Raw genomic sequence first — 21,455 nt, forward strand, 5'->3', positions numbered from 1 at the left:
GCGCATCACGTGGTGCCGGTGGCAGATCCCAGTAGTGACGGCGGTGGCGGCGGCGGCAGCGGCATCCTTCCTTCCTTCTCTCCTTCTCTGTCTGCCTGCCTGCCTCCCTCTCTCCCCATCTGCGCCTGGCCGCTCCAGGCCAAGAGGGAAGGCGAGCAGAGCAGGGAGGGAGGCCAGGGCCAGGGCCAGGGCCAGGGCTGGGGCCCCCCTTGTCTGAGTGGGGAGCCAGAGCCACCAGCCCTGCGCATCCAGCGCCCGGCACCACCCCCCCTACAGCAAGAGCATCTCCAAAGACAAAGGAGGATTCATGTCAAAAGGTAAGGGCCGGACGCGGGGCTGGGCCAGGAGGGAAGGGGACAGATGGGGCGGGGGTCTGCCTGCCACCACCAAGGCCACGGCTGTGGCCACAGCAGCCACCGCCCGGCCCTGCCCCCAGAGACCGGCAGGAGGGCAGCTCCTCGGATGGGCGCTCACACGCGGGCCGCGAGCGCGCGCGCGCGCACACACACACACACACATACACAGACATGGCAAGATGCACACATGAGAGACCAACGAGAGGGGTGGGGGAAGAAGGGGGGCCCTTCCCCTTTCATTCTCATCCCTCCACCCCCTCCACCCCTCAGGCACCTACATGTGAAGACAGGCTTGATAACACAAGGTGAGAGACTCGGGGCACCGGTGCTCACACTCACACACGCACACACACTCCCAGAGGAGCCCACAGTGACACATGTCCACGCTAAAACCCCGACATGGATGTGTCCATACCAAGCACAGCTCAAGGACAAGCTCACACACAGGACACACACACACGCAGAGCAGAGGGCAACCCAGCCCCAGCCCCCTTGCCCACAGCCCCACAGGCTTCCACACTCACGTGGTCAGTGGGGAAGGTCCCCGGAATGGCCTTCCTGGGAGCAGAGAAGGATGGGAGATGACAGCTCCCGGCCTGGGGTGGACTCTACGATGTGAGAGCTGGGCAGGAGGAGCCCCACACCGCCCCCCGCCCAGAGGAGAGGGAGGGTGCGAGCCCAGCTTGCCCCCAGAGATGGGGGAGGGGATCTCTGCCCCCAGCCTCCATGGGGGAAGGGGAGCAGGAGGAGGGAGGCCAGGTGAGAGGGAGGAGGGAGAGGGAAGAACAAAAGCGGGTAGGGAGATTCTGGGGAGCTTGTGAGAGGCCCTCTCCCGTGGAGGAGACAGCCAGACAAAGGCAAGCCCGTTTTTTCTGAGCAGCTCCCCGATCCTCAGCTTCATTTGCCTTTGGGCAGTCGGGCAGGGGGGAGGGGTGGGGAGGAGGCAGGAAGGAAGCTGCCTCCTCTGGGCCAGCTCAGGGTCAGTGTCAGGAGAGCTCCAGAAGGGACTGGCAGCCCCGATCCCCCTCTGAAGCCCAGATCCAAGGGAGCCTAGGTGTAGAGCCTGGGTAGGAAAAGCAGCAAGAGACAAAGTCCTGGAGGGCCTGGGTTCAAATTCTGCATCGGCTATACTGCCTTTGTGCAAATCCCTTTTGTGCCACGGGCCTCAGTCTTCCCATCTGTAAGGCAAGAGGGTTGACGAGATCCCCCAGTCACTCCGGAGGCACCTGCCCCGTAGGGAGTCAGCAGGCGGGGCTGGGAGCCTCACCACCCATGTGACCTGGGGCAGGCCTCAGTTAGCTCATCTGTAAATTGGTGGGATTGGATCAAGTGATCTTGAAGGCCCTTCCTGAGGGCAGCTGGTGTTCTCTCGGGAGTGTGACCCAGAGCAGACCCCTGAGGAGCTAATGGGCTGAAGCCAGAATAGGTTTGGGGGAGCTGTCCTCATCCCCCAGCACATCGGGAGGCACCAAGGCTGGGCGGTCCTCTCTGGTGTAGAGGCATGCCAGTGTTCATCCCTGTGCCCAAATGGGCACAGGATCCGTGGATGGGGACAGGGCCTCCCCTCTGAAGGAGATCAATGAATACCCCCAATCCATCATTGAGCCCTGAACGGGGAGACACTGGAGGTCCCGGGGACGAGGCCAGAGTGAGCTGGGAGGGCTGGATCTGAGGATTGACGGGCAGCAGAACCAGGACCAGGGAAGAGAGGAGGCTGAAAGCTGTCCACAGTGGAGTGGGCGGCCTGGGTGGCAGGGATGTCGGCATGGCAGCAAAGGCTGGGCGACCAGGTGTTGGGAAGGGGGTGCTGTGGAGCTGAGCCTTTGGCCTGGGCCCTCTAGCTCTGGAGTTAGAGGCAGAGGCCCTGGGTTCTAATCCTGGCTGTCTGCCACTTACAGTGTGGCGTTGGGCAAGTGGCGGCCTCTCTCAGGGCTAAAATTGCTGGCTTCGGAGCCCCTCCCAGTTTCCACCTGCACTCCTAGGAGCCCTTCTTGTTTTGAGATTCTTGGATTCTGTCATGGGAGGTTTTCAGGGAGGAGATGGGCCTTATAGAATGGGGGAGTCTGGGAAGGTGGAGAAGAGCAAGGTATTACAGGAGAGGGCAAGGCACCAAGGAAGGTGGAGAAGAACCCCAATGTGTTTGAAGTGAATTCGTTTTCCTGGCACCGTGGATGGGGCGCAGGCCTGGAGTCAGGAGGACCTAAGTTCAAATCCAGCCTCAAACACTTACTAGCTGTGGGTCCCTGGGCAAGTCACTTGACCCCTGCCTGCCTCAGTTTTCTTATCTGTAGAATGGGGCTAATAATGCCAATGTTCAGTGAGATTGTATGTATGAGGTGAGGCTTTGCAGACCCTAAAGTGATCCAGGTGGCCGTCCATCCTGTCGAAGGGAGGCAGGCAGGAGGCCCTTGGCTGCTTAGTTTTCATTTGGCCTTTGCTGTCTCTCTGGGCACTCCTGGCTGGCGCTGGCTTCTTGGAGCTGCCTGATGCCCTGGGGTTTGGCGCATTGAGTGGTCACACACTCATGGTCACAGAGCAGCTTCCCACCCAGAGGCAGGTCACAGCCAGAAAAGGGGGACTGCTCAGGCCAGGGGAGGGGGGATGCTGAGATCCATCATCAGACCCACCAGCCTCCACTTCCCATCCCTGGCTAGTACAGGGAGTTTCTGCTGGAGAGAAGCCAAGAATGACAGAATGGCAGGGCTACGGGTGGGGGTAGGGGAAGAGGAGGTGTTCAGAACTTGGAAATGAGAAATCACGGGAGGGTACGAACAACACGGAATGTCATGGGAGGGTGTGTAGAACAGGGGATGTCAGAGCTGGGAGGGGCCTTAGAACAGGGGATGTCAGGGCTGGGAAGGACCTTAGAACAAGGGATGTCAGGGCTGGGAGGGGCCTTAGAACAGGGGATGTCAGGGCTGGGAAAGGCCTTAGAACAGGGAATGTCAGGGCTGGGAGGGGCCTTAGAACAGGAGATGTCCGGGCTGGGAGGGGTCTTAGAACAGGGAATGTCAGGGCTGGGAAAGGCCTTAGAACAGGGAAGGTCAGAGCTGGGAGAGGGCTTAGAAAAGACAGGGTCAAAGTGAGTGGGGTAGACAGGGGGGAGCCCCTGAAGGCTTCTGAATAATTGAGAGAGGGTGGAGGCTGGAGGCTGGAGGCCGGGAGGCCGGGCGGGCGCTTACACCTGGCTAGTGGAGACAAGATGAGGATTGGAGACTGGAGGTTTCTTACAAGTAGAGGCTGTTCCATTCTCCTTTATAACATCCCAGCTTCCAGCAGAGCACAGAGTGCATGTAATAGGCACTTACTGGATGCCTGCTTATTGACTGAGCAGAAGAAAAAGAATTACAGCGAAAATTGGGAGGAGGAGATGAGGAGAGAAGTAGTCTGGGGCAACATGAGGTTTGGCAGCTGGTGGGATGGTGGCAGAGGCAGTACTCGAACTCGGGTCCTCTGACTCAAAGATTGCTCCCAGGTCAGGAGCCTGAGGGTCTAGGAAGATGGGGGTACCATTCACAGATACGGGGAAGTCTGCAGGATAGACACATTATAGGGGAGAGGCAAAGCATGAATCCCGTCTTGGACACAAAGGGTCCGAGGGGCTGGTGGGCCATCCAGCGGGCAGCCAGCCACCTGTCCTGGAGCTCTGGGCAGAGGTGGGGGCTGAGCTAGGCCTGAGAGGTGATAACTGAAACCACAGGACTGGATGAGATCACCAAGGTGGGGGGTGGAGAGAGAAGAGGAGGTACCCAAGGACAAAGCCATGTAGGGCACCCACATTTAAGGGGTGTGTGGGAAAGAGTCCTGAGAACTAGGAGAGCCAGGAGAGGAAGAGACCGGGTATGGAAGCCAAGGGGCGGGGGACAGGATCCAGAGGGGGCAGTCATGAAGCCTGCAGAGGTCAAGTTGTTTGAGGACAGAAAGTCAGACATTAGGTCAGATGAGGAGGAGGTCAGTCCTGACCTTGACCTTGGGGGATGCCTTCTCCAGAGAGGTCTCAGGGAAGCAGGGAAGAAGCCAGTTTACAAGGGCCTGAGGCTCGAGTGGGTCAGGAGCCAAGATGGCGGCCCACCTGTTCTAGTGGCCGAGAAGGAACACTGGATCTTCAGTCCAAAATCCTGGGTTCAGCTATGTTGACTGCTAATTGTGGGATCCCAGAGAGGAGGCTAGGGCGAGATTTTCTGATTGAGGTGGGCCATTCTGCAGTTTCTGCTGAGTTGTAAATGAGGCTGGCTGGGGGCGCTTCATGTGGCCCCCAAAACCAGTGGTGAGTCCCTATGGTCTCCCTCTGTCTCTCCATCACAGAGTATGGAAGGAGGAGGTAAGGGACCAAGCTGGGGCTGGGAGGCACATGAGAGGCGAGGCCCTCTGGAGCTTGGGGTGGGGGCCATGGTAAGAGATCTCCTAAGAGAGAGGATGCTCGAGCGAGGGAGCCCCAGGAGGCCCAGCCAAGCCTTGTGTCCATGCCAGAGGAAGGCTGGGCTGAGTCATGGAGTGGGGCGGGGAGGTTCAAAGGCCACTTGGCCCAACCCCTCATTTTACAGAGGAAAAAACTGAGGCTCAGGAAGGTGGTGACTTGTGTGACCCCTACCTGGTGACTTCTCCTACCCCATATGCCTCCTTCTCTCTTTCATTGGGGGTGGGGATGGGGAAGGACTCTGGATGACAGAGATAGCCATTCTTCTTGGCTTCTTCAGTAGTATATTCTAACATTCTAACATTCTCCCAGCCCTGACATCCCCTGTTCTGAGGTCCCTCCCAGCTCTGACATCCCCTGTTCTGAGGTCCCTCCCAGCTCTGACATCCCCTGTTCTGAGGTTCCTCCCAGCTCTGACATCCCCTGTTCTCAGGCCCCTCCCAGCTCTGACATCCCCTGTTCTGAGGTCCCTCCCAGCTCTGACATCCCATGTTCTGAAGTCCCTCCCAGCTCTGACATCCCCTGTTCTAAGGCCCTCCAAACATGAACATTCTATACCATTTAAGAGAATAACGTGGTTTTGCTTGGCTTCCTCCCCACCTTGCCTGCAGGCTTTTCAGAGAACAGAACTGACGTGACCATGTCAGAGCTGGTGGCTGAGCCCAGGCCCAAGCCGGCGGTGCCCATGAAGCCACTTGGCATCAGCTCCAACCTCCTGGGCTACATTGGCATTGACACCATCATCGAGCAGATGCGGAAGAAAACCATGAAGACGGGCTTTGACTTCAACATCATGGTTGTGGGTAAGAGCGAAGGCTGGCAGGGCCGGTGAGGGGTCACAGGCCTGGTGAGCAATGGCCAGTCAGCTCTGCCCTCTCAGAGCAGGCCATCTTGGGCTTCTCCTGGAGGTGGACCGTGACCCAAGACTGCTGAGGGTGTGGGGAGCCGGGAGGCCCTGCACCTTCAGGAGCTCCTGGGAGGGTGGGGGGGCATTTAACCTCAGTTTACCTCTTCTGTCATTTGGAAGAGTTGTCAGTGTCCCCATGCCACTTCCCAGGAGTGTTGAGGGGCCCCAGATGGGGGTCGTTGGGTGTGTGATGCTTTGGAAATAAAGTCCCAAAAGCCCACTGGCTGTGGGGTCAGAGGACCCTGGGTTCAAATCCTTCCCCTGGGCTTCATCCTCTTCCTTCACTCCCCATCCAGGTCAGAGCGGGCTGGGCAAGTCGACCCTCATCAACACGCTCTTCAAATCCCAAGTGAGTCGGAAGTCAGCGAGCTGGAATCGGGAGGAGAAGATCCCCAAGACGGTGGAGATCAAGGCCATCGGGCACGGTGAGTGTCTGGGAGCGGGGCTCCTTCCCAGAAACGCTAAGCATGGCCTGCCACAGCTATCAAGCATCTGAGGCTGGATTCGAACCCTGCTTTTCTGACTCGAAGGCTGCTGTTCTAGCCAGTTGGCTGCCCTGCCTCTCAGCCCTCCGGCCTGTGTCTGCCTGCCTGCCACACCCCGTCCTCAGGGGTCCTGGAGCCCACCAATGGCTGCCTGGGCCTAGGGGGCAGGGGAGCCCGCTCCGATGGCCAGTCAGAGGCAGCTTCTCTGTGATATCCCCAGCCAGGCAAAAGGTCTCCCCACCTGGGGGCCCTCGAAGAAGGTCCTCCGAGCTGGGTCTAGCTGGACAGCTCCTGCCTCCCTGGCTGCCTCCTGCACGAGGACCCAGATTTGGGGTGGAGTTCCCAGAGAGGCGCCATCGGTCCCCAGGGGCATCCGGTCGCCACACAATTAACTTCCTCACAGTTAATCTTGATTCTCCCTGCTCTCCCCCGTCCCTGCCTGGCGGTAACTGTGCCTCTTCCCCCAGGACAGCTCGGGCTTCTTGGGCAGGGGGTGGAGACGCCTTCCCGCAGTCTGGGGAGACCCAAAGGATGCGATCCACTCCCCCTCCCTCCTCTTGGGGTCGGCGGCCCTCAGCCCCAGGTGACGTCACCGTGGCTCGGGTTCGAGAGCCGGGGTCTGATCACATCGTGTCCTTTCCCATCACATCAGATTGATCTGACAGTTGGGTGTCACGGCTCCCTCCTTCTCCCTCCTCCCACCGGGGCCTGGGCCCGAAGCCTGGCTATAAAATGAGGCTAATACTGACCAGCCCTTGGGGCTGCTGGAAGGCTCTGCCCATGTGGAGCACGCTCCCAATGCAGACTCTGATTATGGCTGCCACCATGGTCCTTATTCACATCTGGATCATTCTGCCACCCCAGGGGTCTTTGGTGGATGGCCAGTCCCCTGTGCCCAGACCGGCAGGCACGTCCTTCCAAGCTCAGCCCGGGGTCACTGCCTCCTTGAAGCCTTGCCTGCTTGTCCTGGCCGCCTGCCCTCCACCGGGACCCGTATCTTCATTCTGTGTGTAAAGGCATGGAAGAGTTATGCTCGGCCCCAGAGCAGAGCCAGGAGCTTGGGGGTGGGCAGTTACAGTGAGGCAGATTTAGCCTGGACCTCATGAAGGCTTCCTAACTCTTGGAGCTGTCCGAAAATGGACTGGGCTGCCTCGGGAGGTAGTGAGGTCCCTGTCGCTGGAGGTCTTCAAGTGGAGGCTGGGTAACCATTTAGTTGGGCATGTTTAGAGGGGACTCCATTCCCTAGTGCCAGTTAGCACCACATAAATGCATATCACCACCCCCCCAACCCAGTCTATGACTCTGGCCAGGAACACCTGTTCATTAGAAGGAGAGAGAGCTGGGTGTGGAGTTGGGTGCCAGCGATTCTCGCCTGTTCATCTTCAAGGAAGATGGGCCTCGAAGGAGGGGATGGGTAGGATTTGGAGAGGCAGAGAGGAGTGGCCGGGCATTCCAGCAAGGGGAGCCACATGAGCAAAGGTTCGGAGATGGGAACTTTCCCAACTGTTCCCGCTGGGGAGGAGGGGGAGGGGAGGTCAGACAAGCTGGCAGAGCAGCGGGAAGCCAGAACTCGGTGTCTGGAGCCCGGGCTGCTGGATGACCTTGAACGAGCTGCTTCCAGACGGTTGGATGCAGAGGAGTCACCCTTGGGGGTCTGGGGGGGGCCCCGAGGGAGAACGTGGAGCCTTCCTCACCTTGTCCTGTCTGTCCCCTCAGTGATAGAGGAAGGTGGAGTGAAGATGAAGCTGACCGTCATCGACACCCCGGGCTTCGGAGACCAGATCAACAATGAAAACTGGTGCGTGTGTCCCTGGGGACTCCTGCGTGGGAACCCCTGCCCCAGGGGCCTGCCCCTCACTCGGCAGATGGGGAAACTGAGGCCCAGGGCGGCAGTCCCTTGTCCTGGGGAGCGGAAGAGCCGCGATGTCTGGGCCCAGGGGTGGGGGCACCGAGGGTCATTTGCGTCCGGGGGTGGCCGAGGGCCCTGGGACTGGGGGCCCCGCATCCGCTAGAGAAGTCCTGGATCCCTCCCGTGGGGGGTGGGGCCAGGCAGCATGCTGGACAAGGGCAGGCCGGGGGTGGGGGGAGGGGACCGAAGCCCACCCTGATGATGAGAGCAGGCTGGAAGGGCCCGGCCGGGCAGGAGGAGGAGAGGGATCCTCGCGGGGCCCTTCTGAGCCCATGAAGCCCATCGGGCCCTCCCATCCTGGGAGCCCGGGGCGAGGAGGGCGGCCCGCTGACCACTATCTGCCTGTCTGGCCTCCTCAGCTGGGAGCCCATCGAGAAGTACATCAATGAACAATACGAGAAATTCCTGAAGGAGGAGGTGAACATCGCAAGGAAGAAGAGGATCCCAGACACTCGGGTCCATTGCTGCCTCTACTTCATCTCTCCCACGGGACACTCGTGAGTGCCCGCCGCCTCTCCCCCAGGCCCACAGCGGCACGCAGCAAGCTCCTTGTCCCCATTCTCCGACTCCAAGCCTCTGCTCCAGCAGTGCCCCACGCTTGATGTGCCCTCCCTCCTGGACTCTGCCTCCTGGCTTCCTCTGAGTCTCAGATCCCAATCCCATTTCTGGGGGAGGCCTGTCCTCTCCTCCCCTTCCCCAGCTACCGGTGCCTTCCCCCAGTTTGGTCGATGTCTCATATGTATCTCGTGAGTGGCACGCTGTCTCCCCATTAGACTGAGAGCTCCTTGAGTTAGGGACTGTCTCTCGCCATTCTTTGTATGTCCAGCACTTAGCCCAGTTCCCAGCATACGGTAGGTGCATAATAAATGCTGGCTGCTGAGCTTGAGCTCTGCAGGACCAGCAAAGTTAGATTGTCTGTCCGTGCAGGGGTGAGCCCCAGGCAGGAGGGGTAGGGCGCAGGCTCCAGGGGCCCCACTTCCCTCCTCCCAGCACAAAGGAAGGGCCCAGCACCGAGCCGGCACCCATGGGGCTCACAGCCGCTAAGAACAGAGTCAGAGCTGGCAGGGATCTCCGAGGCCCCTTGTTTTACACAGGAGGAGACTGAAGTGGGGGGTAGCGTAAGAGTGATATGCCCTACGTTACATGGCCAGTAAGTGGCAGCGGCAGGACTTGAACCCAGCTCCCCCGACTCTCTGTCCGGCTTCTTGCTTTGAAGAATGGTTGCCTCCCCTCGTTCAGGCCCAGAGGCAGCTGGGAGAGGCCAGTCCTGGATCCTGCTCAGAGGGGCCCCAGCGGCCAGCCAGCCTGCTCTGGGGTGTAGAGATAGGGGGCCGGGCCCGGAAGACCCGAGTTCAAATCCTGCCTCAGACACTTCCCGGCTGTGGGACCCTGGGCGAGGCTCTTCAGCGTGGCCCACCTTGGTTTCCTCAGCACCTGCCTTGTAGGGTTTCTGTGATCACGCACAGCATAGGCACACAGTAGGCGCTCTATAATTGTTCGCTATTATTCCGCCACCACCAGCCCCTCCCCCCCCTCCTCCCAGGAGCTGGGGGCTGGCCAGGATGGGCAGTGGGGGCTGGGGACCCGGCCTCTCACTGGCCCCTTCTTCCCGGGTCCAGTCTGAGACCCCTAGATCTGGAGTTCATGAAACACCTCAGCAAGGTGGTCAACATCATCCCCATCATCGCCAAAGCCGACACCATGACCCTGGAAGAGAAGATGGAGTTCAAGCAGAGGGTGAGCCGTCCCGGGCCCGCCCCGACCTTCGTCCCCTTGTCCGGGCGCCAGCCGCGCCCCCCACCCCGGCCTCCTCCTCCTCTCAGGCTACAGGCTCCCACCTCTCCATCCCCCCATCCTCCCCCTCACCTCCCATCTCCCTGCTTTTGCATAGGTTGTCTCCCACGCCAGGCATGCCCTCCCACCCCATGGCCAAATGTTGGAATCCTCTTCTTCAAGGCCCAGTTTGGGAGCCTCTTCCCCCAGGAAGCCTTCCCTGATTGGCTGCCCCTCCCCCCGCTGGCCTGCAGCGCTCCCGAAGTCGGGCTCCTCGCTTGTCCCGGGAGCCACGTTTGTCTCTGTGCGCATCGTGCCTTCCTAGTGAACTGGAAGCTCTGGGGGCCGACCGCGCCAGTGCCTGCCTCAGTGTTCCCAGGCTCACACAAGAGATGCTTGTAGAATTGAGGCCCCCTGTGAGAATCCTGCTTCTGTCCCAGTTAGGTACTCGTGTGACCTTGGCTAAATCACCTTCCCTGCCTGGGCCTCAGTTTCCCCAAATGTAAAATAATGGAGTTAGAAAAGACAACCTTTGAGGCACCTTCCGGCCTGAATGTATGAGCTCTGTCCCCTCAGATCCTCGGTCTCCTCCTCTGTAAAATGAGGGGAGATGAGCCCAGAGGTCCCTTCTGACCTTCAGTCTCGGCTCCTCTGACCTCGGGCTGACTCTGCCTCCCCCAGGTCCGGAAGGAGCTAGAGGTGAACGGCATCGAGTTCTACCCACAGAAGGAGTTTGATGAAGACCTGGAAGACAAGACGGAGAACGACAAGATCAGGGTAGGGGGCAAGCTAGAGCGGAAGCCCCCCGAGACCAGGCGCCCCCCGGGGGCTCTGGTTCTGTTCCCAGCACGGAGTCTGGCACATAGTAGGCGCTTTTAAAAATGTTTGTTGGACTGAACTGAAATCACCGGGAGCAGAGTCCCAGGTCCTGGGTTGGAATCCCAGCTCGGCCACTTAGCGCCTGTCGGTGACATGACATTGGGCCAATCACATCCCCTCTGTGTGCCTGTGTCTTTTTCTGCAAAATGGGGGAGCCGGATTAAGTAATCCCTCGGGATACTTGTCACTCCTCTGGGGGAGACCTGGGCTCTAAAGAGGGAAGGCACCTCTGAGCAGTGAGCCCAGGCTGAGGCACAGGCCTGCCCACAGAAGGGCATGAGGCTTACTGACCCAGGCCCCAGTACTCCAGACCCAGGACCTTGTCCACTGAACACCCGACCCTTGTGCCAACTAGACTCGTGTGAAGAGGCTCCTCTGGGGCAGGGGGAGAATTGACCCAGAGCCCCCCGGCTTTTCTGTCTCTGTCTCCCCTCCAGCAGGAGAGCATGCCCTTCGCTGTGGTTGGAAGCGACAAGGAATATCAGGTCAATGGCAGGAGGGTCCTTGGTAGAAAAACTCCCTGGGGGATCATCGAAGGTAAGAGAGGTGTCTTCACAGGAACTGGCTTCTCCACGGATTCTCACTGGGCACCCGCTGTGCGCCTGGTGCTGCATGGTGCTGGGCAGGAGGCACGGCGCCTGGTATGGACCGTCTGACCCTGCAACCCCCAGTGCCAAGCAAAAGGCTCTGCATGCAGTGGGCGCTAAATACATGCTTGAATGAATGAACAAGGCAGAGGCCGTCATGACGTGGCTGCTCCCCAGAGGAGCTTGTATACGGTCTGGCTGGGAAGACATGGGTCAGTCAGTCAGTCCCTGCACTCAGGGAACTGCCAGTCTAATGGGGACAAACACGCTGGAGAAAAAGTCACCTGGCAGGGCCGGCCGGAGCTGGGGCAGGGACAGATCTCCAGTGGGGATGGGCTTTAGAGGCCGTCCAGCCCGCCCCTGATTTTACAAGTGAGGAGGCCTCCCAAGGTTAAGTGACTTGGGCAAGGTCACACAGGCGAACATCAGAATCAGGATTGGAACCCGCGTCCTCCGACGTTAGCATCTGTGCTCTCTCCCTGGGCCATTCTGTGGCCTGTCAGTGTTATCCCTCCCGAAGTCATGCGACCCAACCAGGGTGGAAGATAGCGAGGCCATCTGTCTGTTGTCTTCGTCCTAGACGCAAAGAGCTGCTGTGGCACCCCCATCTTGAGCTTATGGTCCACTAGGGCCCCCGGTCTTTTTCAGCTGAATTGTTCTGTAGCCCCATTTCCCCCCATCCTCTATTTGAATGCCTGGTTTTTGGCCAAATAGCCAGAGGAGATCTGGAACCTCAAGAGGCAGGGAGTGGGCCTGATGGTCTAGCTACAAAAGTACGTCAGGAGATGCGGGTTCTAATCCTGACTTTGTCATTGGTAGGGTGACAGTGGCTAAGTCATTTAGCTTTTTGGTGTCCAGGCTCCTATATCTGTGAAAAGGGACAGTCCCAGCTGCCCCTGCTTGTCAGGGAGGGTATGTGTCAAGTGCTTAGAGATCCCAAGAAAAGAGCCCGAGGGTTTCTTTCGGGGTCTTCTTTACCCAAATGCTCCTTGTTGGAGAGTGGAGAGTTTAAAATTGTCCAACCTACAAAAAAAGAAACTGAGGCAGAGCTTTGAGCCAGTGGCATTTTATTAAAGGGTCTGCGGCCCCATCTCATGAAGTGGACCCAGATTTTCGTGATCCAAGATGCCCCTGGTCCCCAGGACTTGTTTTCTTGGGTTTGCTACCCAGATATGCCAAAGAGGCCCGGTGAAATACAGGCTCTCAATGGCCGATAGACTGTGCTCTCGAGGGTCAGCAATTGAGATGGGCAAGGCAAGAGGCCTCTCCAGTGACCAGGTGGTCCTATAACGGTCATCTGCTTGTGTTGGACAAGAGAGGGTGGTCTGGAGGGACAGAAATAAGCTGAGGATTTCTCAAAGCACCGCAGCATCCCAGCCACGCTGGGTTTGGACGTGGAATTTGGGTAAAACAGGATGGAGATCTCTGTCAGCCGTCTTGGGGCCGCACCAGTGAGGTTCACAGCTGGTAAACAAGTGGTGAACATCACATCAAAGTTGGAGGCCTGCTATAAAAGCCTCTTATTTAATGGGCCCTATGGGATTCGTGTAAAGATATCAAATGATGAATGCTGATTGGAATGGAAGAGAGGTCTAAATGAATCGTTCCTTACAAGAGAAAGGGAAGCTGACCTCCTTCTGATGACCTTGGGGCTGCTCAGCCAGGGATAGTGCAGGCAGGAAAGGAAAATGGCCACAGCCCACGTGCGTGCCCAGTCTCTCGCCTTTCCAGCTCGGCTTCAGGCCCGAAGGAATCTAGAAGCACAGGCTTCTTTTTCAGATCCTCCTTCAAGATGACTTCGCCCAGGGGGCTGCATCTTGATCCAGGTGGGGAGATACATCACCCACCTCCTGGTCTCTGGACCAATGGGCTTCTGGTCCTTCCCAGACTTGGTTTTCTTACCTGTAACTTTGAGGGGAAGGGGCTCTCTGAGGCTGATAGCAACTTGGGGGTTAGGGGGCACTCAGCAACCCCGTGGTCTTTGGGGTGGGGAGCTTTGGGTTTCTCAGGCCGGTTTTTTCCTGTCTTGTCCTGAAGGAAGCCGTACTTCTTCCCAGTTGCCAGGGCTCTTTCCCCCTCAATGTTCATGAACTTTTCCTTATCCTTGGGCAATTCTATCGCTTCTGAGCCTCTGGGGAGTTACAGCTGAATCCTGCCGGTTATTTTTTTTTTGGAATACGTATTTCCCAGTCAGCCAGGGGGAGCAAGAATTCTGAAGATGCCGGCACCTTTGAAAGCAACTTTTGATACACAGGGTAACAGTCTGGCCATGTGTCTTCACTTGGCCAATTAATTTTGACAGGTCCCGAGCATGTACTCAGGTGGAGGAGCCGTCTCCTCAGGTGGAGGGCCGCTGCTTGTGTGGTAGGATCAAGACAAAGCAGGGATTTTCCCCGACTTGTGCTCTCCGACAGAAGGGGCTGGTGTGTGTGGAGGTTTCAGAGAGGTCCCAGCAAAGCCGAATCCATTCCCTCTCCCTGGGAACAACAGCAGGGAGGAGGGAGGAGGTTTGGGGCTGCAGTCTACAGTTTGCCATCCCTGAGGTAATGACAGCACCACGGCGTGTCATACATCATACAGGCACAGGCTCCTACTGGGTGCCTGCTGAGTGGTCCGGATCAAAGTAGTTGGCAAAGAACTCTCCATCCGTTCGTTCATCCGGTCCTCCCAATGGCCCGGTGAGGTAGGAAATGCAGATATGACTATTCCATTTTACAGACGAGGAAGCTGAGGCTCCTGTTAGAAATAGGCTTGACACTGAAATTCAGGTATCGGGGCAATTTATTATTATTGAGGAATCCGAAGGAATTGGTAAATGCTCCTGGCCAGGAGCCGACTCCGCCCTCCTCTAGGAAGAGCGAGTGGGGAGTACAGGAGTGAGACTGACTTTATTCTGTTAGACTGATGTAGATTGATGTACCATCGGCTCAGTACCTCCCTTCAGAGAACGAATTGTACAAGCGTGTTCCCCCTCCCTCATCATATGTCCCATGTTCAAAAATGGCAAAAAACTCCTCCCTGTGGGTGTGTGAGGTGATATCCAATTAGCCAATTAAGCATGCCATTTGACCCAGTTTTCTCTTCAACCCCGACCATCTCCTGGCCAGTTTAGACCAGTTTTCCTACATCCTGGATAGCATCCTGAATCTGTGGTTTCTGCAAAATCGCAAACTTTATTCCCATTGGCTGGAGACCCTCATCCTGGTTAATTTTTACTCCTTCTTTGTTTCAGCTGACACTTAATTAATTATTCTGTGGAACTCAATTAACTCTTCTGTGGAAACCTAACTTTTACCCATCTCTCACACTCCAGATCCTATAGCTCCATCCAAGAAATAACCCATGTGTCAGTTGGGTCCTGGGCCTTGCCACAGCAGCCCTGGGTCTTATTTTGGAGGGTCTCTCTAGAGAGCTCTCAGGCTAATTCCCATTAACATTAGCTCATGGGAATGTCAGCATGTGGCTTGTATTTCTCCTTTGGCTCAAGCCTCCACCCAGGGAAACATCACTATCTGACTTATTTTGTTTCCCCTCAAAAGATCCCCCGCAAGCACTCAGACTAGTGAGACATGAGCTATGGGACAGGTTACGTTTAACCTGACAAAATGCAGATTCACACTGGACGCTGGAGTTGTCAGGAAAAGTTTCCTGTTTTTCCTAGGGGTCATGAAACAAGGCTGCCCTTGGGGGAGTCCCACCTTTCTCTGCCATCTGTGTGGCTCCTGGCGCTAGTGAAGGGAGTCCAGTGGGGCTTCCCAGTGTGAAGGGGCCCAGATACATACTGGCTGGGACCCAGAGCTCTTTCTGGTGTCCTGCTGTCTCTGATAAAAGCACCAACCACTTTGGTCGGGTTAGTGTAAAATGTATTTGGATGAAACAGTTGGTTTCAAAACTCATCTGACAGCAAGTGTCACTTAAGGAGGGCTTAGCTGAGTTCTGCTTGTCCCCAGATGGTAGATCAGGAAGTGGTAGGTGGTGGATGCAGGGGAACAGATGTGAGCTTCATGTCAGAGAAAACTTCCTCACAGTTAAAACTAACCAAAGGAGGCCGACGGGCTGCCTTGGAGGTGGTGGGCACCCCGTGGGGGGGGGGTGGTCTTCAAGCTGAATGACCTCTTACTTGTCAGGAATTTCATATAAAGGGAGTGTCCTGTTCTAGGCACCGAGTTGTTTGCATGTTGTCTCCGCATTCCTCTGAGCTTCCTGAGTGTAAGAATTTTTCGCCTTTGGCCTTTCTTTGTATCCCCAGGGCTTAGCACAGTGCCTGGTATATAGAAGGTGCTTAATAAAAACTTGTTGACTGACCAGATGATCTCAGAGATTCTGGGATACTGTGAGTTCCCATTAGCCGCATGAAGCCTTCCTTGCCTGTTCCAGCCCATACTGATCTCTCCCTTCTGGGAACTGGAGCTCACCTATGCTTTGAACATCTACTTCCTGGGATGGGGGGAGGGTAAATCCTCAATCATATGCTAAGCTCCCTGAGGGCAGGATCTATATAGCTCCAAGTCTGGTTCTTTCTCTTCCATCCCCAGCCCAAGGCCATGGTCAATTTTTAGTAAATATTTGGCTGATGAATGAATGAATGAATTAATGAATGAAGAAATGTGTGTTCTGAAGCCCTTTGATACCCATCTAGCTCATGGTTGTGTTGCTATACAGTAATGTGCTTTTAAGAAGCCCTAGAGCCACCCTCTGACTGCTGAGTATTAGCATAAAGTAACTTCTCTCTTTTTTGGATTTTCAGTGGAAAACCTCACCCACTGTGAGTTTGCCTTGCTCAGAGACTTTGTTATCAGGTAAGGCCCTCCCTGTAGCACAGACCCAGTTTAGTCAGGGCCAGAGGGGCCCCTGAACCCCACCTCCAGGCTTCTCTGGCCTTAGCTCCCTCCTTTCCCAAATCCTCTCTCTTTTCTGGGAGGATGGAGTCCCTGAAAGCAGGCTGTCTCCATCCATAGGGAGCCTGCTGCTGAATGGCCGGGACTCGCCCGGCAGTGGGAGATTGCCCAGAGAAGTTGGTCAGAACCCAGCTGACACCAGCTGCCCGCCTCCCCAAGGCCAAGCGCCTCTCCCTGCCTGATAGGGCGCTCACAAGGGGATTGGGAACAAGCATTTATTAGGCGCCTATGAGTCACTGGGTGCTCTGGTACTGAGTACATCATGAATGTTATCTAAGAGGTAGATGCAGAAACTGAGGCAGGCAGCAGTGAAGTGACGTGGCCAGGGTTCCACGGCGCCAGGGGGCACTGCCTGCCCTTGGTGCAGCCCCTCCTCCTCCTCCCCCTCACCCCATGGCGCAGCAGGAACATCCCTGGACTCAAAATCGGAAGGGAGAGGCTGGTGGTGCCATCAGTGCAGAGTCAGAAGGACCTGAGTTCAAATCTGGCCTCAGACACCCACTAGCTGGGCCAGTCCTGGGCAAGTCATTTGCCCTGCCTGCCTCAATTTCCTCATCTGTAAAATGGAGAGGATAGAGCCCTCCCTGGCAGGGCTCTGGGGGACTGTTTGTAGAGTGCTCATCACAGTGCCCGCTGGGACCCCAGGTCTAGGGCTAGAAGGGACCCCCAAGGACCCCCCCATTTTACAGAAGAGACGACTGAGGCCAGGGAAGTCCAGGTGGGGGAAGAGGTGGAGCTGAGGGGGGGGCCTGGTGGAAGGAGGGGTCTCGGGGGTCTGCTGGCCTGTGGCAGGGCAAGTCCTAGGCCGGCCTTCCGGGCCCTTCGGCCAGCCGGTATCTGGAAGCTCATGGCTTCACTCCCCCTTCCTCCTCCCACTCGGTCAGGACCCACCTCCAGGACCTTAAGGAAGTCACCCACAACATCCACTATGAGACCTACCGGGCCCGGCGGCTCAACGACAATGGCGGCCTCCCTCCGGTGAGCATGGGCGCGATGGCCACTCGGGACGGTGACCTGTGACCCGCCCCTCCCCCTCTCCCAGCAGCTCCCAGCCACCTCTGTCAGCCCCTTTGGTCCTGGGCCTGTGCCTGGTGTCTGTGGGACATCGTGTGTCTGCATTGCGTGTATGTGTGTGGGAGTGGTGGTGGTGGTGGTGTTTTCTGCCCTCCCTCCCTAGAAGACTCTTCTTAATTCTGGTCTTCCCTGGCCTGCTGTTGGGCCTCCCCAGCCAAGTCTAGCGAAGGCCCCTGTTACTCAGCCAAGCCCCTCAGCTGCCTGTGCTGGGGCCAAAGAAAGACCTCCAAGAACGGGCCTGTGGCGCAGCCTGTGGGAAGTCGGGGATGGGAGCAGGGGCCAGGCAGGAGGTGGCAGGACTGCAGAGCCAGGACCATCCCCGAGGGGCCCCGAGGAGGGCTTCAGGCCTGGGGGGCCCAGGGCAAGAAGCCCGCATCTAGGGAGGGCGGGGAAGAGACTGCCTCCTAAGCCCCTGTCTTGTCCACTGTCCATCAGCTACCATCTGTCACAGAGCTGCCTGCTGCTCCCCACCCGCCAGCCAGCGCCTGCCTGCCTGCTTCTCTCTTCTCCCTCCTTCCTTCTCTCTGTCTCCCTTCTGTTACTCTCCTCCTCCCTCTTCTCCCTCCCTCTCTCCTTCCCACTCTTCCTCCTTCTCTCCTCTCCCTTCCCCCCGACTCTTTCTCCCTCTCTCTTTCTCTCCTTCCTCCCCTCTCCCTCTCCTCCCTCCCTCTTTCCCTGCCTCCTTCCTTCTCTCTCCCTCTCTTCTCCCTCCCTCTCTCCTCTCCCTCCCCTCTCTTTTTCCTCTCCCTCCTTCTCTCCGCCTCCCTCTCTTTCCTTTCTCCTCTTCCTCCTTCTCTCTCCTTCTCTCCTTTCCCTCCCTCCTTCTCTCCTCTCTCCCTCTCACTCTTTCTCCCTCTCTTTCTTTCCTTTCTCCTCTTCCTCCTTCTCTCTCTCTCTTTCCCTCCCTCTCTCCTTTCTCTTCCTCTCTCCTTTCCCTCCCTCCTTCTCTCCTCTCTCCCTCTCCCTCTTTCTCCCTCTCTCTCTTTTTCTCCTCTTCCTCCTTCTCTCTCCCTCTCTCCTTTCCCTCCCTCCTTCTCTCCTTTTTCCCTCCCTCCTTCTCTCCTTTTTCCCTCCCTCTCTCCTTCTTTTCCTCCCTCTCTCCTTTCCCTCGCCTCTCCCTCCCTCTCTCTCCTTCCCTTTCTCCCTCCTTCTTTCCTCCTTCTTGCCATCCCCTCAGCCTTTCATCTCTTCACCTGCATGGTCTTTTCCTCCATGCTGCTTTCATGGTAGGGAGCCAGCCACATGTAACACAGAGGAGAGCCAGGTCAAGTCCAGGTCCTGAGCGCTGGGTGACCCTCTCTATGCCCCAGGCTCCTGGTCTGGAGAGTGGGTACAATCCCCTCCTCCTGGCCTCCTTGGCAGGGCTGGGGCAAGGAAAGCACTTCCTGCACCTGAGTCGAGGCCAGAGGACAGAACGAGGGCTGCCCTTCTCTCTCTCCTGGTCCTCCTGAGCCCGGCTCGTCCTCCGTCTCCAGCCCAGGCTTCCACCTGCCCCTTGCCCTTGAGCTGCCCAGGGAAGTCCTTCTTCTGCCCTTGGGCCCCTGAGGTTTCTGGGGCTGGGGTGGCAGCGGGGGTTGGCGAGGAGACCACGAAGGAGCCATAGGAGAGGAGGCTAGCAGTATTGACCGTTGCCCATGACCTCTTTCTCCTGGTCCATTCCATAGGCACCTCATCCATCAAATCTCACCTCCTTCAAGGGCTTGGAAAAATAAAGCCCGGAGACGCTAGATTGAGCAGGTCAGTGGGAAGCAGGCCAGAGCAGTGGGTCTGGTGCCACCCGTGCACCAGGGACCCAGAGTCTAGGGTGTCTGGCCCGGCTACCCGTTTGCCCTCTCCTCTTGGGTCTCTGGCCAGAGGCCCTCCCTCCAGGTAAGCTCCCGCCAAGAGAAGACAGCAGCTGGGCCTCAGCCTGGACAGAGCCTCATCCCTGGTGCTGATAGCGACCAGATCTCAGGTCCCAGGCCCCAGCTCTAGAGCGAAGGAGAGGGGCTGGGTGAGGGGGGGAAGGGAGGCAGGCGCTCCGAGGCCCTCACCCACTCTCCTCCCCCCTGCAGGGAGAAGGCGTCCTTCCACCAGCTTCAGCCTCCCCCTGCCCTGCCACCACCGCCGAGTGAAGGTCATTTTCGAGCTGCTCCTCCTCCCCCCCACCGCCCTGCCCCCCCCCCCAGCCGCTCACCCTTCAGGGACGGGTCTCGTTAGCGCTCTGCTCGTCCATCCAGCTGCCCACCTGCCATGCTCTGCCCACCGCAGGAGAGAGAGGGGTGTGAGTGCCATCCTGCCTCCCGTGAAGGTCCCTCTGCCGGCCTAGCTCTCTGCCCATGCAACCCACCCTGGGCCGACACCCTCACCTGCTCCTGCTCCAGCTTCTGCAAACCCATAGCCAGCAGTTCAGTGCCCTCTCCAGGGGAAATGGCCCCAAAGCCCCCTCCTCCACCAGGCTCCATGGGCCCTTGGCTCCCCTTGGAGCCCGGAGCCAGGAGAGTGTCATTTCTGCCTGGTCACATCCAGGTGTGAGCCCCGGCACGGGGTGGGGGGGAACAACAAAGACCTCACCCGCCCTGGTCATCACAGGGCTAGAAGGTACGTCAGGCTTGGCTGGCCCAGAGCGTGTCAACGCCCTCCCCCCACCCCACACACACCTCCCCATGATGAAAAGTCCAGGAGGAGACCAGCGACCTGAAAGGGCATTTCTGAAGTTGACTTTTCTCTTTATCCTTAACTTTAAAAAAAAGAAAGAAAAGAAAAGGAAAAAAAAGTTTAGGAAGCCCGTGAGATGTGAAGTCTAAGATAAAGCTCTCCCCCAGCCCCCATCTCTGCCCCTTAGCAATAAGAGGAGATGCTGCCCCCCCTTTTTGCCCCACCCCGAGCCCCCATTAATGTGAGTGATGAATCTGCTTGGCCGCAGACTGGCCACAGGCTTGTAGAGCAATCTGGGGCCCGATGCATGAATGTTGTGTGTGAATGTTGGCTCATACTGCCGTCCATCCTGGGTCCTTGGGGAACGTCCTGCCCTCTGCAGCTGGGCACGGCCTGGGGGACCCACACAGAGGCCCCGTCCCGGCTCTCCCCGTCCTGGCCACCTGGCAGTGACGGGAGGGAGGAATCTCCTTCCCCGGGCACCAGCCCTGACCCAAGACAAGCCACCAAACACACATCGGATGTAGACTTTAACTTTCTATGTATTGTTTAATTCAACAAGACTTTGCTGTTTGAACAAGAGAGGCCTGGCCTGTTATTTCCTCGTCTCTGCCCGCTGCCCTGAGCCCTGCTCTCTCCTCGCCTCTGCTGGGTTTGCCACAGATCCAGGGGTCCTTCACGGTGTACCCCTCCCAGAGCCGGTCTACACCTGGCATCAGATTCGACCCAGAGTCCCCCTTCTCTGGGTGTTTTCTGAGCCCTGCCCCAACAGCCCCCCCATACCTGGGGCAAGATGCCTCTGCAAGAGCTGCTCAAATTACCAATGTTTGACCTGCCCCTGTGTTTGCAAAGAAATCCATGGAAGGACCATTTAAATCTGCTCCAAGCAACCCCATTCCCACAGACCTGCCCAGCAGAGTCCAGACTCCTGAGGGTGAGGGCTGCTCTGTTTCCCCCCAATTCAGTAAGCATTTGGCCTGCCCAGACCGGCTGTAGCCTGGGTCTGTGACCTTGGCTTTTCCAAGATAGTTTCATAATGATTTCAGCATCGTTGGTTTTCTTCGTCATCCTCTGACTCCACAGAGACTCCATAGGCTTCATCAGATTGACTGCCAGAGGGATCCGGGACACCCAGAGAGGTCAAGGACCCCATACTGGCACAGAGAAGTGAGCACAAAATAATGGGGGAGGGGTAGCAGCAACAGGCCAAAGGCTCATGTAGAAGGGGGCCCTTCAGCTGAGCCCTGAAGGAAGACCAGGCATCCTGAGAGTCAGAGGTGTGGAGGACAGCCTTTGCAAAGATGCGGAGGTGGGAGATGAGACGTCTTTGTATTAGACTGTAAGGTCCTTGAAAATGGGCCTATGTTGGCATTCCCAGAGCCTGGCCAGTAAAAGGGGTCCTTGGCTCTGGTTGATGAAGGAATAAGCAGCTTTGAGATGCAATTCTCAGACCAGGACATAACGGGGATTCGTGACCAGTGGCAAAGGGCAGATGACAGGGCCCTGTCCTTGGTCCTAGCTAGACAGGAAATG

At 57.5% G+C, this 21,455-nt stretch overlaps 1 protein-coding gene across 3 annotated transcripts; it reads left to right on the forward strand.

Annotated features, from left to right (window-relative positions):
- The first annotated feature begins 30 nt into the window (after positions 1–30).
- On the forward strand, positions 31–20,504 carry SEPTIN3 (septin 3). 3 transcript variants are annotated; one of them, XM_036760041.1, is made up of 12 exons: positions 31–317; positions 5,385–5,576; positions 5,977–6,105; positions 7,882–7,963; positions 8,434–8,571; positions 9,694–9,811; positions 10,529–10,624; positions 11,164–11,263; positions 16,061–16,112; positions 17,096–17,189; positions 18,950–19,022; positions 19,340–20,504. In XM_036760041.1, exons 1-11 carry the CDS (start codon positions 308–310, stop codon positions 18,995–18,997), a joined length of 1,059 nt encoding a protein of 352 aa, XP_036615936.1. In that variant the 5' UTR covers positions 31–307; the 3' UTR covers positions 18,998–19,022; positions 19,340–20,504. The 3 variants fall into 3 exon arrangements, with proteins under 3 accessions (XP_036615936.1, XP_036615938.1, XP_036615937.1); XM_036760042.1 differs by having other exon boundaries at positions 132–317; positions 11,167–11,263; positions 19,340–19,376; XM_036760043.1 differs by lacking the exon at positions 18,950–19,022 and having other exon boundaries at positions 19,340–19,399.
- The last annotated feature ends 951 nt before the right edge of the window (positions 20,505–21,455 follow it).

This window comes from Trichosurus vulpecula, chromosome 5 (assembly GCF_011100635.1).
Source record: "Trichosurus vulpecula isolate mTriVul1 chromosome 5, mTriVul1.pri, whole genome shotgun sequence".
NCBI lineage: Eukaryota > Metazoa > Chordata > Mammalia > Diprotodontia > Phalangeridae > Trichosurus > Trichosurus vulpecula.